Source organism: Camarhynchus parvulus, chromosome Z (assembly GCF_901933205.1).
Source record: "Camarhynchus parvulus chromosome Z, STF_HiC, whole genome shotgun sequence".
In the NCBI taxonomy this organism is placed as follows: domain Eukaryota; kingdom Metazoa; phylum Chordata; class Aves; order Passeriformes; family Thraupidae; genus Camarhynchus; species Camarhynchus parvulus.
The window spans coordinates 30,535,483-30,552,536 of record NC_044601.1 but is presented as its reverse complement, the minus strand read 5'-3'; the positions used below and the strand labels follow the sequence as shown (position 1 = coordinate 30,552,536).

General features: G+C 42.8%; 1 protein-coding gene across 6 annotated transcripts in view; it reads left to right on the top strand.

Annotated features, from left to right (window-relative positions):
- Window positions 1-16,989, top strand: part of NRG1 (neuregulin 1) — a 291,258-nt gene extending 274,269 nt beyond the window's left edge. For all 6 annotated transcript variants that reach the window (XM_030968234.1, XM_030968233.1, XM_030968232.1 and 3 more), the window contains 5 exons: window positions 1,338-1,440; window positions 5,061-5,187; window positions 5,709-5,839; window positions 6,335-6,538; window positions 11,751-16,989. In XM_030968234.1, coding sequence (XP_030824094.1) covers window positions 1,338-1,440; window positions 5,061-5,187; window positions 5,709-5,839; window positions 6,335-6,538; window positions 11,751-12,402 — 1,217 coding nt within the window. In that variant the 3' untranslated portion in view covers window positions 12,403-16,989. The remainder of the gene's footprint in view (window positions 1-1,337; window positions 1,441-5,060; window positions 5,188-5,708; window positions 5,840-6,334; window positions 6,539-11,750) is intronic.
- Window positions 16,990-17,054: the final 65 nt, after the last annotated feature.

Genomic DNA, 17,054 nt, shown 5'->3' with positions numbered 1-17,054 from the left:
CCCAGCAACTTTAAAACAAAACTAGACAAGCTCAGGAAACATGAAGAAGGGAAGTCTGCTCCCTATTCAGTAAGGCGTATTTTCCCCTGAACTGGTGTGTCATCTATGACAGCACATCATTTGGACATGTGAGAGATACATGGCACATGTGAGAGATACATGGCACCTTTGCACCAGCCAGATGTAAGTCCCTTCCAGCAGGAATAATGCTGACATTTATCCCAAAGGTAGTGCAAAGCAGTTCTAATTCATTCATTTATTTTTAATCACCTGATGGTATTCTGACTCTGGTCAATATGGCAGATCACTGTTGTTCTGTCTGCTTAATCAAAAATAAGACTTGAGTAAAGCTAAACATCCATTTTTGTCCTAACAGCAGGAACACAAATCCTCATCTGTAAAGTGTCAACACAGAACACTCCTGTGTTTCAGAACTCCTTACGTAACATTTCCCCAGCAGAACACTCAGCACTGCTCTCTGCCAAGCATGAGCAAGGCTGGAAAGCATCAGTAGCTCTAGCCCAAACATTAGCAGTGCTACTAACACCTTTATAAAAGTGAAATATCTCTGATGGATGAGATTGGTAACAAGTTGTCATCACTGAGCAAGCTGCCACCCTAGATAGAGAGTTCCTTTGTTGGTCACAAACAAGCTGAAACTCTGCATTTCTCTCACACAAGGCACTGCTGGTTGTGGATATTGTTGTGTTTTAGGAGGAGCACTGGAGAAAGAGTCTGAATTTTATGACCAAAGCTCAAAACCTGTCTTCATTTCCATTGGTGATATAATTACAAGCCAAGCTCATATCTCAAATGTACAAGAGTATTTTAAAATTTCTCCTGTAAAGACAGCTGAGATATAAATTGGCGTGGGACCAGAGGGATATTGCATGTGAAAACAATCCAAAAAAGATAATAATAAAATAAATTTCTCATAAGACCTGTAAAAATGGCTTTCATTCCAGCTGTCTTTGCAAAACTTCCAAAGCATTTGCAAATTCTTGTTATTACCTTACCACACTTCATTTTTATTTCCAGCAAATGCTGTGTTTGTCAACTAAGTTGTTTCTTAGATATTATTCTTGTTGGCTTTAAAACAAAAAAGTGACTTTTGACTGTAATTCTGTAATTGTTCTCATCCCCAGTATTGTGTTAATAATTTGTGGTGTAGTTCTGTTCTTGCAGTCAATAATGAGTCTGCCTGAAGTGTGATGGCTGTGTCTCAGTGTGGCTGTGTGAATCTGTGCAGTGGTTTGTAGCATGACAGCTGTTGACTGTGTGCTCCTTGCCTAGCCATCCTCCATGTTGTGACTTTCTCTGTTTTTGTCCCTTTCTAGAAGCTGAGGAACTGTACCAGAAACGGGTGCTGACCATAACTGGCATTTGCATTGCTCTTCTAGTAGTTGGCATCATGTGTGTGGTGGCCTACTGCAAAACCAAGTAAACTTTTCTCTTTTATTTCATATCTCTGGTTGTTGGTCAGGGCCTTCCCAGTTGACTGTAGCTTCTCTGGGCATGAGGTTGTAGCAGCATTTCTCTAGAGGTGAGCTTAAGAGACAAACATGTGACCAGGGTGCTCTGGTCCAAGCCAGATGAATGTGAGTCTCCATGTCCATCAGCAGTGCAAAATTAAGAGAGATATCTGAAAGATTCTCAGTCTTCAAATGTAATTCGAAATTTTTTGTCTTTTTTTGTTTGCTTTCTTTTCTATCACCCATTTCAGCTGGTTTTCCCTGTTGAAAAGGAACAAACTCCAACCCTGGAATCATGTTGCTTTCCAGCAGTGAATTTTATGTATAAGGCTAATTTGTTTGTACTTGAGACACAATTAATGATGGTAAAAGTTACTATACACCAAAGGCCAAAAAATTGAACACTAAGGCGTTCTCAATGCAAAAGTAGGCATTTAAATGTGTTCTGTGAGTCTCTAAATTACAGGGGGTGACTCTCAAACATGCATGAGGCGCTCTGGACTATAAATTACACAGAACATCAGCAGAATTTCTGCTGCCAAAACTTCTGGCTGCCTTTATAAATCTCCCCAACAAAACACAAAAAGACCTTATCATAAATATTCCACGTTTGTATAAACCTGATTTACTGTTTCAAGGCCTGATTGGCAGTTGGTTTTTGTTGTAAGCCCCACCAATAATGGATGTGTTAAAAGCGGGGGAGGAAGGAGATCATTTGCTCCTCTCAGCAAGAGTCCAGACACATACACACAGCTGCTCCTACCCATAACCTTATGCCAGTGGTCAGTGGGAAGCAGCTGAAACAGTAATAAAAAATCAGATCAATTACTGGTTTTTAGAAATCACATCTCCATGTATTTCAACAAACATTTAGTCAGGATCCTGAAGTAAGATTTTCTGTATAAAGAGCCCATAGAATCCATCAGAGGTCTGGATGCCTTTTTGCCCCAGACATCAGCAATCACTGTGAACCAAAAATTAACTGTTTTCAAAAACAGTTGTTGAGTGTCCCATGCCAGGACATGGCCCTCCAAATGCAGCAGTGATGCCAGAGTGGTATCTGTGAGATGATTTGCATATGCTCTTTTTCCTAAATAGGGGAAAATTCAGAAACCAGGATAAATCTTGGAATGGTGTTAGGAGAACAACCAATGTAATAATCTAATAGCTTAGATATTGTTGGTCTCCTTGCAAGAAATACTGCTACTAAATTGCCAAGGCATTAGCTTCAGACACTGAGTCTTAATTCAGAAGTGCTTTATTTGGACATCATTTACATAGAATATAAAAGCTTCTTAAGTACACACTAGCTTACCCATTATTCTCTCATCTCAGTTTTGTAGAGTAATTTTTTTAGTTAGTGTCCTTTTACTACAGGACCACCAGCACAGATAAAAGCATTCAAATTCAAATACACTGGTCACTGAAGGTGGAATAATGCAGATTTCTAGGGACAGATTCCCAGGTTACATGTGCCAGGATTTCAGTCCGGTAGATGACAAACTCAGACTCCTTCTGGAACTTGCTTTCTCTACCATGTTCAGGAATTCAGATTGTTCTTAGTCTCCAGAGCCTCATGAAGGGGAGACTTAAATCAAATTAAAACCTTGCTTGAGTGCTGCTTCTCAGCCCAGGAGGTGTTTGGGTATCTCAAATATCTCCTGGCACTGCTCAAATATCTCTATACACCTTAACTGCTTACATGTCCTAAGATGATGCCTGGTTATCCTCAAAGCATAAAGTCCACATGAGGCACAGAGTGTATCCTTCTGAGACAGGAGCATTTCCAAGACAGATGTATCTGCATATGCCATTCATGTGATGTGATATAAATTAAGCATTTTCTACTATCCAGGCACATACATACAGAGAAAATATGTGAAATGCTGTGTGTCAAATCATGTTTTCATTGTCTTCAGGCTTTCATGACTATCAAGCTTCAGCATATTTATTGCACTTCCTCACTCTCCTTTTTTGTAAGGCTTGAAATAGTCCCCTTGAGTTCAAAACAGGATTGAAAATAGTTATCTCTTACCCTGCCATCTCTATCTGCATACAGCTTAGTATTTTAGCTTTTGCCACAGCCAAAGTCATATGCATTCCAGAGTGTGTTGAAGCCTGCATCCTCCCTTCACTGCCCTGGATTCTGTGAGAGTGTGGTGGAAGTTCTCCAATGTAATGAGAGAAAACTGGGTAATATTCGTAAATTAGGTCTGAAATTGAATAGCCCTTTCTCTGGTTATTTATTTTGGTGTTTTAATTAGTGTGCTCTGCATAGCCAGGTTTTACTATGCTGTAAGTTTTGCTGCTGACAACTTGTAATGATCTTCTGAAACGTTCTTCTGTGGAGAGCTGGAAGGATTACAGAATCACAGAAACATTTTGGTTGGAAAAAACCTATGAGATTGTGTCCAACCTTTGAATGGCCACCACCTTATCAGCTGGACCATGGCACTAAGTGACCAGTCATTTCTTGAACACCCCAGGGTGGGTGACTCCACCACCCTACTGAGAAGTCCGTTCCAATGCTTAATAACCCTTTACATGAAGAAATTCCTCCTGATGTTCAACCTGAACCTCTCCTGGCACAGGAGGCCATTTCCTCTTGTCCTGTTGCTACTGGCCTGGGAGAAGAGGCCAACTCTCACCTGGATACAGCCTCCTTTCAGGCAGTTGTAGAGAGTGAGAGGGTAACCCTCCTTTTCTTCAGGAAGGAGCCTCCTTTTATTCAGGCCTAACAACCCCAGCTCCCTCAGGCACATCTTACAGGACTTACATATTGTTAGCAAGTGGGGAAACAGCAGCTAAGGACAGGAGACAGTAGAAGCATCAAAGTCAGTCAGAGATCGTGTCATTAGTACATGGATAGTTCTACTAAATGCACCCATGGCATCCACCTGGTAATCATTAGGCTTCAGAGCAAATCTGATGTTGCTGAAACAAAACCTTCCAGAGCTGCCAGGAAGTCTGTGGGCTCAGGCCTATGCCGTTTACTCTCACTTTGGATTTCTGAGGCTTAGTCTGCACTCTTCCATAACACATTTATGTATTTGAAGTACACTGTTGCGGTAGGGTATGAATCCCTCCAAAAAAATGTGTAACTGCCACATCACAAAGACCATGTTCCAGTGTCTGCAAGCAAGCTGTGAGGCACAGACACCTCAGCTCCCTGTGGTGAATGGAGAGGTGTAACTTGATGGGCTGTCAGAAGCTCTGCCTTGGCCCTTGTGAGGGTGTCAAAGTGTCTGGGTTAAAATCTCTTCCCCCTCCCTTCTGAGTGCAGAAAATTCTCTTTCTAAGACAGAGCACAGCTTAGAAATGGCTTCCCTTTTCCTCTCACTTATTCCTGTCCCCTTTTGTCCTGCTGACTCCTGGAAGGGATCCCAAATATCTTTCCCCTGTGCAGGTCCCCACAGCTCCAGCTGCAATTAGGCCTGTGGTTTTCAGAGTTACTCTGAGCTCTAGCAGCAGTGGAGACAATTCTGGCAAAAAAAGTGATGTTACATTATTATCACCAACATCAATATGCTGAGAGGTGCAGCTGCTCTCCTTTTCTCTATTAAAACTGTTTCTGTGTTTCACGCACAGGAAGCAGAGGAAAAAGCTGCATGACCGCCTTCGTCAGAGCCTGCGCTCGGAAAGGAACAACGTGATGAACATGGCCAATGGGCCGCACCACCCCAACCCACCGCCCGATAACGTCCAGCTCGTCAATGTAAGTTTCACTGCATGTGTTTCAGCCTAGGCTGCCAGTGCCACAGGAAAGCTCACCCCACAGCTTTTAAACATCTACCTGCTGCTGCAGGCTGGTGACTGATTTCTCTTGGCTTTCTCCACACAGAAAAAATTGCTATCGCAAACTGCTGCTGTCTTCTCCGTCAGAGAATAGTATTTTTGGTGTATCTGATGGTAATGGGAGGTTGCTTTTCCACACATCTGTCTACTGGGACTCGTTCCCTTGTTAACTACATTTTTATAGCTTGTTTGTGATGCAGACCTTTGCTACTTTCATCATTTGTCTCCTCCTATTTTGAGTCTAGATGGGCTATGTACACAGAGGTGTATATGAATGTCCTAAAGTGTGTCAGTATGGTTTCTGCATGTATTTAAATGACAAAATTTGTGCTTTGGCACATGTAAAAGGTTGAAATCTGGGAAGGAAGGATTGGGAATTATGTCTACAAATGTGCTGTGAATTACAGTTTGTAAACCTGAGCTTTGTCTGGGTTTTTTCAGCAGTACGTTTCAAAAAATGTAATCTCCAGTGAGCATGTCATCGAGCGAGAAACAGAGACCTCGTTTTCTACAAGCCACTACACCTCGACAACACATCACTCCGTGACAGTCACCCAGACATCTAGCCACAGGTACTAGAGGGGAAGGCAAATAGCAGCTGAAATATCTGATCTGTTGCCATTGTAAAGCCAAAAAATGTGTAAAACAACAAAGCAGGGAAGATCTATGCTCCCTTCATAGTGTTTTCATTTTAAGGCTAACAATATTTGATGTCATATCGCCTAACTAATTATCTTCTCTTAGAATTGACAAAGACCTTTATTTTCTGAATGGCATTCCAATACTGTCACACTGAATTTTAGTATATGCAAATTGCTAAATCAGTGACAGTTCTAATGACTGGAAAGCCCTCCTTCCCTCTCCTTTGATCCATACATGCAAAATCACCTTGATTCCTGTGGATTCTCTAAATTCTGCAGCTCCACTTACCCACCCAAAGGGTATGCTGCATATCCTGTGTGGCAACAGAGCCCCTCCTTTCCCTGTCTAAACTTCTGCTCATACAGTTGCCACCAAATCCCACTCTCACACTCCCCCTTTCTCTTTCCCTGGTTGCTGCTCTCCAGCTGGAGCAATGGCCACACTGAAAGCATCCTCTCTGAAAGCCACTCGGTGCTCGTCAGCTCCTCCATGGAGAACAGCAGGCATGCCAGCCCAGCAGGGCCCCGGGGCCGTCTCAACGGCATTGGTGGGCCACGGGAAGGGAACAGCTTCCTCCGGCACGCCAGGGAGACCCCCGATTCCTACCGAGATTCTCCTCACAGTGAAAGGTAGGACACACCACCCCATTGCTTTCAGCTGGCAAGACCTGGTGTTTTCTCAGGTGGTTTCAAAGCCTGGGAGCGCAGGAGAAAATGCGACAGTGCAGCTGTTCTTGTAGGGCATGCATGTCCTTATTCATAAAGGCGGAGAGCTGAGTAGCAGTTTAAAGTCTACCAAAAGCATTTCTTCCCTTCTTGCCTCTGCTGAATTTAGTCCTATTAGCCAGCAGTTCACACTTGGAAAAGCTCCATTGGAGTAATTAGTTAGAAATTTCCATTGGAAACTATAAACAGAACTTTGACTACTTACCAATTTCTTAGAAGATGCAAGTGAGAAGACTGGCAGATTTTGCAGTAAGAAAGTAATGTTTTGATCCACAGGAGGAGGGCACTAAGGACTCCTAACCAGTATAGAAATTATGCCACCACTCACTTTCGGGAGTGTTCCAGCTCCTGAAATCCCCTTAACCCTTTATTAAATAAAAGCAAGAAACACAAAGTGCAAGCCAGAAGGACTCAGGCCCTTATTAAATCAGGAGCAGTTATAAATAAACCTGGCCAGGAGTTTTCCAACCAAGTAATTTTTTTCTCTTAAAAGATTGGTTCATCAGCTCCTATGGTCTGCCTAGAAGTACATCAGTCACAAAAAAACTTTAACTGAAAAAATCTTGCTCAGGTTTAGGCTAGCATTTTAGTTCAGGATGGCCCAGAATAGCAATAGAAAGATTGACAAGAAACAAGACATTTAAAAAGAGCTTTTATCTCTGGAATCTTAGGCAGAATAAAAGGAAAACAAAAGGTTATGGACCGGTTCTCTGAGGACTTCGAAATCACAAGAGATTTGGCCTTGTGGAGTGTCCATGATGCCAAAAATGCAGCCAGGCAATCCCCAAGGAGACTGAGCTGTGTAGGAGACAAATTGTGGTTTTCATAAAAATGAATGTGCACATACAGCAAACGCCATTTCTGTGGTACTCCCTCTGCCACACAAACAACTGCTAAGCAGCAGGAAGAGGGACCACTGAGGGAGGACCCTGAGTGTACTACCACCAAGGATAATAAACTACCCTCTCATTAAAAATTTTGTGTTATTTACTATGGAATTTAATTTGAAGATACATGGCTCACATGACATAAACAGCCATGGCTCCAATCCAGCAGAGCACTTTGACAAGATTATCTTTTAATTATGCAAGTAGGCTCACTGAAATCAGCCAGATTACTCACATGGGTAGAGCTCAGCATGTGCTTAAGTGCTTTGCTGGATCAGGACCTGTAACAGTAAATACCATGTTGTCTCCTGCCTGGGAACTGAGCAGGATGCACGGCCACACGCCTACCAATGGTGAGTAGTACAGCTTAGTATATTTGGGCATCTGCATGTGAGAAGTGAAGACCATTCTTGCTGTCTGCCTGCATTGCATGGGACACCCAAAGCATCATTCTAATACAAACTGTTTAGATTGAACTGGAGGGGTGGCGCTGGGGGAGAGGGGAGACCATATTCCTTTTTGTTTCTCTAAGAAGAAAGAAGGCATTTCATCAATTATTTTGTCTCTTGGAGGCTCTACTATAGGTCAATCACAGCAACATTTCTGTGATAATTCATCAGGCATTGACATCCTTGCCTGTGCCTGAAGCAATCACAAATTTGGAACGTGGGAGATGATAGTTCCCTGGGCATTAATTGCAGGCCTCATCTTTTTTTAGCAAGCAGGAAATACATCACCAATTGTTCCTGAGATGGCTTGTGTATATAAGGGAGAAAGTTAGAGTTATTTGGAACTAAAAATTACTCAGAAACATAAAGGAATGTAAGAGCTGACAAATTACTTCCTGAAGCCATCACATGTTGCTGTACTGTGAATTGGTAGACCAAGGCTCTACTCCCTCAATTTTCAAATTAAATTGAACAGACATTACAAGGGGTTGTTTTGCATTACCCATATATTTCCTGGACCCCATGCCCTGCCACCTGTGTACACAAGCAGAGAGCACAAGCAGTTTTGTCTTGGATGTCCTTAGCTGTTTTACAGGAGAGATCAAAAAACACTGTCTCTGCACAAAAGGCTGGACTATATGATGAAGCTGGCAGCATATAACAAGTTAATGTGTGCTGGATGGCCATGGGTATGCTCTGATCCCCTTTCACTGAGCCAGCATAGTTGGCCATGAAGCTGGATAAATCAATCACCTTTTAACCTTCCTTTCAGGATGGGCTAGAGCTGCACAAGTTCGGCTCCTGAGCCTCAGATTGCAGACAGCAGCTAGTTAGCACTGCTCTGTTAGGTTGTGGGGGAACAGACCAGAAATGTGTGAATGCACAACACTTCAGTGTGAGTAACTTGACACTGTTGGAAGCCTGCACAGTACATTGAACACAATTAACCAACTCAGTGGGTTAACAGAACCAGTTTAGCTAAAATCCGGTGTGTCATAAAGACATATATCCAACGGTGTACCAACTGGGAAAGTAGAAAGGCTTCAGTTTTTCAGACAATGCCTATTAAAAATGTGAAAGGAATTAAAAGCTCAGTCATGGAAGCAGAAAAATTACTTAATTCATCCAATGCACAGACCTATTCATTGCCCTTTGCTTAACCAACTTGATTAATTCCTATGCATAACTCCAGGTTTGGTTTTTTCCTTTCTCTTGCTCCTCAGTTCATGTAAATCAATGTGCAATCAATGCGCCTCTAGTGAAATCAATTTATGCTGCTGCACATCTGTCCAGAATCCATCCCATTTTCTCCCTTTTCCTGTAACTCCATTTTTGTCAAGTGTAATATGTGCAACTGAGTCACAGATTGGATAAGAAAGATGGATTCAAGTTTATTTTGGTAATTTCAGGCTCAGATAAATAAACCACTAATGGAAAACTAAATAACTACATCAATCATAGACATACAGATTTTCTCAATGGGTCTGTGATGGTGCTCAGAACAATTTTAACTGTAGACACAGATGAAATTCGGGCAGGTGAATTTAGGATAAGAATAAAAACAAAGCCTGACCATGCAAAGTGTCATGCTGGGCACTGTGCTTTTGATGGACTGGTTTTAGGCAGATCCTCACCTGGCATGAATCCACATGACCTCATAGCATGTCTACTGATTAAAACTAGTTGAGAGCTTCACATTTTTTGTTCTTTTTCTTTAGGACAAACCCTGTAATGGCACCTGAGCTTCATTTTCAGAAATCACTTCTGACCACTACCCTTCCCACAGGAACAGGGACAAATTTTGCAGAGAAATCATGGGCACTAGGCCAGACAATGCTGTCTTTCAGCATTTGTTCCCATATGAGGACAAATGATACTCTGTGCTTCTTTGCAGACAGATCTACCAGCCAGGGTAGCTAGCACCCAGGAGTGGAGCAGCACAAGTGTTTCTCTGACTACCTGTCGTGGGTTTACAGGAAGCAGGTTTTCTGGGAATGGAGTGGCCAGAGGCCAATAGGTGTTCAGATTTTAAATTGACACCAGGCTTGGCCACTGAGGGTGGATGCGCCTCTGAGAACACAGGGGTTAGAAGCAGAGCACTCCCTTGGGAGCTCTCTCTTTGATTTCCGGCCAGCAAAGAGGGAAGGCCTCCCCTGCCCGGCTTCGAGCTGGGCGGGGGAGGGGAAACCTGCGGCCCGGCAGAGGTAGGCCTGACCCCTCAGGATGGAAGGGTGGTGGGGGCACCAGGAGGCACTGGGCAGCCCCCCCCAGGAGAGACAGAGGGAGAGAGGCCCCGAGAAGATTTGGGCAGCACCCCCCCCCCCCAGCCAGAAGACGAGAGAGAGAAAGCCAGTACGGGCCTGTGGCCTTGAAGTGATATCGGCCTGTGAAGAAGGAGGGGGAAGGGGGGAGTGCAGCAGGGAAGGAGCCTGGCCGCGTGCAGGAGTTTGTTAACCCCTTTCTGGATGATGAAGACCTCACAGAGCATTTGGACCTTTCCCAGAGGGGAGATGGAGTGGATGATAAAGAGGAAATGGGCAAGAGAATGACAGTCGGAGCAGTGAGTGAGGCTGGGAGAGTAAAGAGGCCGGAAAGAGATGATGGAGTAGCTGGTTGCTGGACTCTTTTTGGTACAGCCATGGACAGAACCATGCTTCCTCGCGACACAGAGGCTGCATCCAGGGGGGAGGCGATGGCTCAGAACTGAGAGGGTTCAGTTTTGGAGACCCCCGGCCCCAGGGGGTAGACAAGTATGGGGGGGACAAGAGGTCCCGAGATGAGAGAAAACTGTGCTTTTTTTGGAACTGGTCAAAGCACCCTTAAAAGGATAACCCTTGAAGCAGCTCTGTTCCTTGTTCAGTGGTGAGAGCACTGGGCATGCAAGGAAGAAGTCACCATGGCCCCAAGAAGGACTACTCTCCTCTTGATGGACTGGAATTGAGTATTTACAGGGTGATGGGTGGAGACTTGAAATTTGGAAGATGTATTGGAAATGTGGTGGGGGGAGGAGGAAATGCTTTTTGTGGAGTTTTCATTTTCCAGGTGTGTGTGTGCGTGTGTGTGTGTGGTTTTTTTTCCTTTTGTAGTTTAGTTAATAAACTTTTTTTCTAAGGTAGAGGCCTGCTTTGCTTATTTCCTGGTCACATCTCACAGCAAACACCAGGGAAGTATATTTTCATGGGGCACTGGCATTGTGCCAGTGTCAAACCATGACACTACCCTTGGTGATTAAAATTAGCAGAATCTGGCTCTGTATTTTATTCAAACATTACTTTCCTTCCTAGCCTGAGACAGTTTGGTTGCCAGAAGAGGGTGAAGCCCCAAGAGGACTGTCCTTCAGTTCCCTTCCTTTCTTTCCTCCTGTCTGTTTGCATGTACCCCAGATTCTGGTCAATTCCTTCCAGAAGTGCAGCAGCTGTTTTCCTTTTGAGAAAATACTTGCAAATGCATTTTGTTTTTGGCAGCCTGTCTGTCTCTGAATCCCATTCTTGGATTCATTCCAGAAAGTTATTCTGGTAAAAAATTTACAGCATCTCCATGGCTGGGATCTGGGAGTTTCACTGTGCTCCTCCTGCTTTCATATGGTTTTGCCCAGGGTCCCAGAACTCAGCAGTTTATAGGATTAATAGGAACAGGAAAGGTTCCTTAGTAGCCCTGTGTGAGGATGCTGGGGATCTTAAGGGAATTCCTGCCATTTCTCTCCCAGTCCACGTGAGTTGCTGTTTTTACAGGTCACCACTGCTCCTGTGCTCGCAACCTGTCCCTATCTCTTTTCTTCAGGTATGTCTCAGCTATGACCACACCAGCTCGCATGTCACCCGTTGATTTTCACACTCCAACTTCTCCCAAGTCCCACCCCTCCACGATGTCACCCCCGGCTTCCAGCCTGACCGTCTCCATCCCTTCTGTGGCGGTGAGTCCCTTCATAGAAGAGGAGCGACCTCTGCTCCTGGTGACTCCGCTGCAGCTGCATGAGAAGTACGACCATCACCTTCAGCAATTCAACTCCTTTCACCACAATGCCACCCATGAGAGCAGCAGCCTGCCACCAAGTCCTCTGCAGATCGTGGAGGATGAGGAGTACGAGACCACGCAGGAGTACGAACCAGCACAGGAGCCTCCAAAGAAACTCACCAACAGCCGGAGGGTCAAAAGAACAAAGCCCAATGGCCACATTTCCAGCAGGGTGGAAGTGGACTCTGACACAAGCTCTGAGAGCAGCAGCTCTGAGACCGAAACAGAAGATGAAAGAATAGGTGAGGATACACCATTCCTGAGCATACCGAACCCCGGGACAGCCGGTCTGGAGCCAGCCACTGCCTTCCGGCTGGCTGACACCAGGACTAACCCGGCAAATCGCTTCTCCACACCAGAAGAGTTACAAGCAAGGTTGTCCAGTGTGATAGCTAACCAAGACCCTATTGCTGTATAAAACATAAAACACATAGATTCACATGTAAAACTTTATTTTATATAATGAAGTATTCCACCTTTAAATTAAACAATTTATTTTATTTTAGCAATTCCGCTGATAGAAAACAGGAGGGGAAGAAAACTTTTATAAATTAAATATATGTATGTACAAATGTGTTATGTGCCATATGTAGCAATTTTTTACAGTATTTCAAAAATGGGGAAAGATATCAATGGTGCCTTTATGTTATGTTAAGTTGAGAGCAAGTTTTGTACAGTTACAATGATGGCTGTCCCATAGTATTTTGCAAAACCTTTTAGCCCTCAGTTGTCCTAGCTTTTTTGTGCACTGCATTATAATGACTGGATGTATGATTTGCAAGAATTGCAGAAGTCCCTCTGGTCGCTTGCTGTAGAGTCTCAAAATCAGAAAGCCCTGTAACAGCACTCTTACCCTACTCCACCAGAAAAACACACGTATACACACACACAGAGTCAGAAAGGAAAAAAAGATTAAAAAAAAAAGATAAAAAAGTAAAAAAAAAAAAAAAAAAATTCTTATATGAGAACTTTTATTTGCTTTCCGTATATGAGATGAGTTTTGTCTGCTCTCTGCCAGCCAAAAGGTTTGCTTCTTTGAGCACTGGGATAATAGTAGGTCCAACAGCATGCTACTATTAATTACAGCAGGATAACAAAAAACATACAAACAAAAAAAAGCCAACCTGCATTAAGTAATGTTACTTATAGAAAGAAAGTAATACTGTGATTTTAAACCAAATATATTATTAATCAGAGGTCAGCTTGTAAACACTAGGAGCTGCCATTTCATTATTTTCCAGATATTAACTGTTCTAGTTATCCCTTAGTAAATGGGTTTAAGTTAGCTGAGGCTTTGAACCCAATACTCTATTCAAACAAAAAAGGAAAAAAAAAGAAGAAAAAAGAAAAAAAATAAAAAGAGAAAACATTTACATTAGTTTATGTTAATGGGGCAAATATAATAGATATCTGTAATCAAGCAAGGAAGAGATCTAGCTGGAAAACAAATGCCACTAATAAAAGTGCAATCAGTTTTCACCTCTATTTCTTAATGTTGATTTCTAATACATGACTTATTCTTTTGTTTCCACTCAATTTTCTTCCCCTTTTTTCCTTCCTCAGAAAGAACCCTGACAAGCTTCTAGCAATACCTTGTTAGAGTTGCTGTTGGAGTAAGGCTTACTCTTGGACAAAGAAAGGCCTTTCAGGGAAGAAGAACATGATTTGCTGAATGGTTAAAAAGTATAGGCACATAGGAGGGACAAAGCAGATGTGTGGAGTTTATTTCCACTCACCTTTACTGACTCCATTACTTGTGTTAAGAGAGGCAAGGCTGATGCAGAACCCATTTATGAAGGCAAGCACACCATGTGAGTTACAGCCCTAGTAACCCATGTGTGACTATTTAATATCAGTGTTTACATAGCCAGTGACAGTCTTGAAGTCATTGACTAGTAATGAACAAGGATGCTGTCAGTGCTGGAGTAGATGCATCCATCCAGACAGAAGCAAATGGACTCTTTTGCACTGAATTCCTATCAGTTTAGTCAGGGTCACTCTGCCTCTTCTATACTTTTGATTTTTTGTTGTGTGTTCAGTTGGCACAGCATTGACTCAGGATTGATGTGGAAAACAAATGTTTTTCCTAGACTCTGGGGATTCTGAAAATGAGAACATGTGTTTTACAGGTATTACTGAGCTCTAAATAAGAGCCCTGTCAAGACAAAAATAATTTCAGCCAAACTACACTCATCCTTTGGGCCACATTCTGGTCCTAGTTAAATGAAGAGAAATACATCAAGGAAAATTTGTGAGATGCAAACCTGAGGTACAAAAGTCTCAACTCAGTAAATTGTTCAAGCATATGCTTATGCTAATCCCAGCAAAAGTTACCTTCAGCATGTGCTAGACTCTGATTGACACATCCAGCACATGTAAAAAGTTAAGCATGTGCCTAAGAGTTTTGCTGAACAAGGTGTCCTATTGATTTGAGACTGAAAGCAAAGTATAGCAAAAGAAGATCTTTGCCAGGATGACAAAAATCAGTGAGTTCCTCGCTGTATAAATAACCATATCACATTAGTAAGAACACAGGTGACTCTACCTGAACACCAGATTCAGCAGAAAAAGAACAAAAAAAACCCCTTAGTATAGGAAACAAAGTTGTCCACTGGAATGTCAGTGGTAGAACCAAAAGGCTAGGAAATTAGCACAGCTTTGGGCTATGTGGTGGCTGAAATGGCACTGCTTATTTGAGAAGTCTGTGGAAGATGGCAAATACATACTATCTGGACTTAAGTTCCCTTTGCCATTTTTCCTTAGCGGGCATGTACTTGAACACACTTTGCCTTTGCAGACCGAAACAAAAGCTCTCTACAAATTCTCTAAGCCATATTCTCATTTTCATCCCTTTAGTCATGCCTGTTTATCTGCAATCCCATGCAGCAGAATATCCATCTCTCCAGTAACTCTGCAACTCAGTAGTACAGAGGGTCAGGTGAGCTTTCCTAATGAAGGCCACGAGTTTCCAAAAGATTTGCACTGTTGAGTTTCCTTGGGCACTTGAATATCTGTCCCTTCAGGAAGCCCTCTGACACTGCAAAGACCTTGCAAGACAGATGAGACAGAAAAAGGATGGCAGAGAAACAAGAGATTTGCCCCAAAATCGCCCATCTTCGTGGCAGAATAGAGATTATAAGACAGGTCTTTTGTAAACTCCTCCAGCATATCAACCACAAGGCCAGCTCTCGTTTAAGTATCTATAATAGCCCAGACAGATTAATGAGCATGGAAAGGGAACATGCCTTGATGTTGAGTAGATTATTTGACTGCTAACACTGTTATTGTGGAGGGACAGTATAAAATGAAGGAGCAATTCCATACTTGGGAGCTGTACATGTGAGATTTGTTTGGTATAGGTCTAAAGGAAAATGTCACACCTCTTCTGTTGCAGTGCCTCAAAGTCAAATTGTTGTGCAGTTCCTGCTATTCCTACCCCTCGGAATATATAACAGTGTGTTATAGAGCAAGCATGAAATTAGGCTGGAGACTTCACATGGACCTAAGAACAGAAAATACAATTGGGGATATGGCTGCCTAAGCCCTTAGATCTTTGTGAAGAACCCAGCCTTACAGCACAATTCATGCAGCAGTGAATTCGGTAATTGCCCTGGCTTGGCACACACAGAAGTGGGAAGAGGACACCAACCCTAACCTCTCAGCTTGTGTTTATCACACTGTGAGGGTGTTTCATATCAGTCAGGTCCACACCCAGAAGTCAGTGAGTCTACCTGGCCACAGATGCTGCTGGCAGGCTGCAGCCAGTTCCTGCTGGCCAAGGGGCTGGAGGCTGCAGCAGCACGGAGCAGAGCCAGCAAGTGCCTATGAAAAAGGCCAGCTCCCCTGTTGGGGATATTTGCTTCATTTCCCAGACCTTTGAGCTAGGGAGTCCCAACACCCTTGAGACATCACTGTGTGATGCTTGCCAGTTCTTTGGCTGAAAGTTATGGCAAGAAACATACTTTGAAGAGGGGGGAAATATTCCAGTGGTGGCAGAGTTGTTAAGATTGTCCTGGTTTATTTCCATGTCATTTAGTTTGAGCCATAAGTTTTTCCTGTGTATGTGTTCATATGCAGGAATTGTTCCAACATGAAAGGTTTCTTTCAAGAGTGTATAGCTAGATTATGTTGTGCACAACCTGGTACAGCCTGCCTATTTAAGGGGTGTAAATCATTACAGCTCAATACAGGTTCTCATGCAACAGAGAAAAGCCTACTCCCTCCTTTTGGCCCAGTTATTCCCTTCCTCACTTGAGCCACCCCAACACACCCAGGTTTAAGAGATCAATCACTGCCTTTATCAGGGAAACAGGAAAGCTCCTTCTTTCCAGTACTCCAAAACAACAATGCTGCATGTCTCTGCTTCTCTCACACACATTGCAAGCAGTTTCCTGAGCATCCAGGATAGCAAACTGGTGTCTCCTCAAAGGACACACCTCTCAGCCTGTTGAGCACTTCTTGGCCCTGCAGTGTGGCTACTTACCATTACCTGGGTCTTACTTCTAATAAGAAACAAAAGCACCTATGAAATGCTGCAGAGAAGGGCAGACAAAGAACATGGCCAATTATCATCATTTGTAATTCTCTATTCTACTGTAAATATGTCTTGTACATATGTGGATGTTTTCATTATTTACTGTCTTTATGGATATTGTGTTAAATGAGACGCTCTTAGTTTATTGTGTAACATTGTAAATAACATAACATCCTTTATTATTTATGCATAGGCATCTAACACTCAGAGAAAGTTATCCTCATATTATTTTAAGATATATGTCAAAAAGATGTTGCATTTTTCCTTTTGCTTTGAAAAAATTGTAATATATCCTCTTTTTCCCCTCTTTTCCTTTTAAAAAAATGAATGCTAATTTATTGTTCAGGAGAGAAAGGGGATGTAACTGAAAGGCAAACTGTTCAAAGAACATGCTGTGGAAGCCACAAGCTACTGATAAACTAAAGAATTTATTACCCCAAATACAGCAATAAGTAATTGTTGATTTATTAAGGTTTTGTTATTCATTTTCAGTAAAAGAGGTGCTGGATTAAATTGTTTATGTGTGGTCCTGGCCC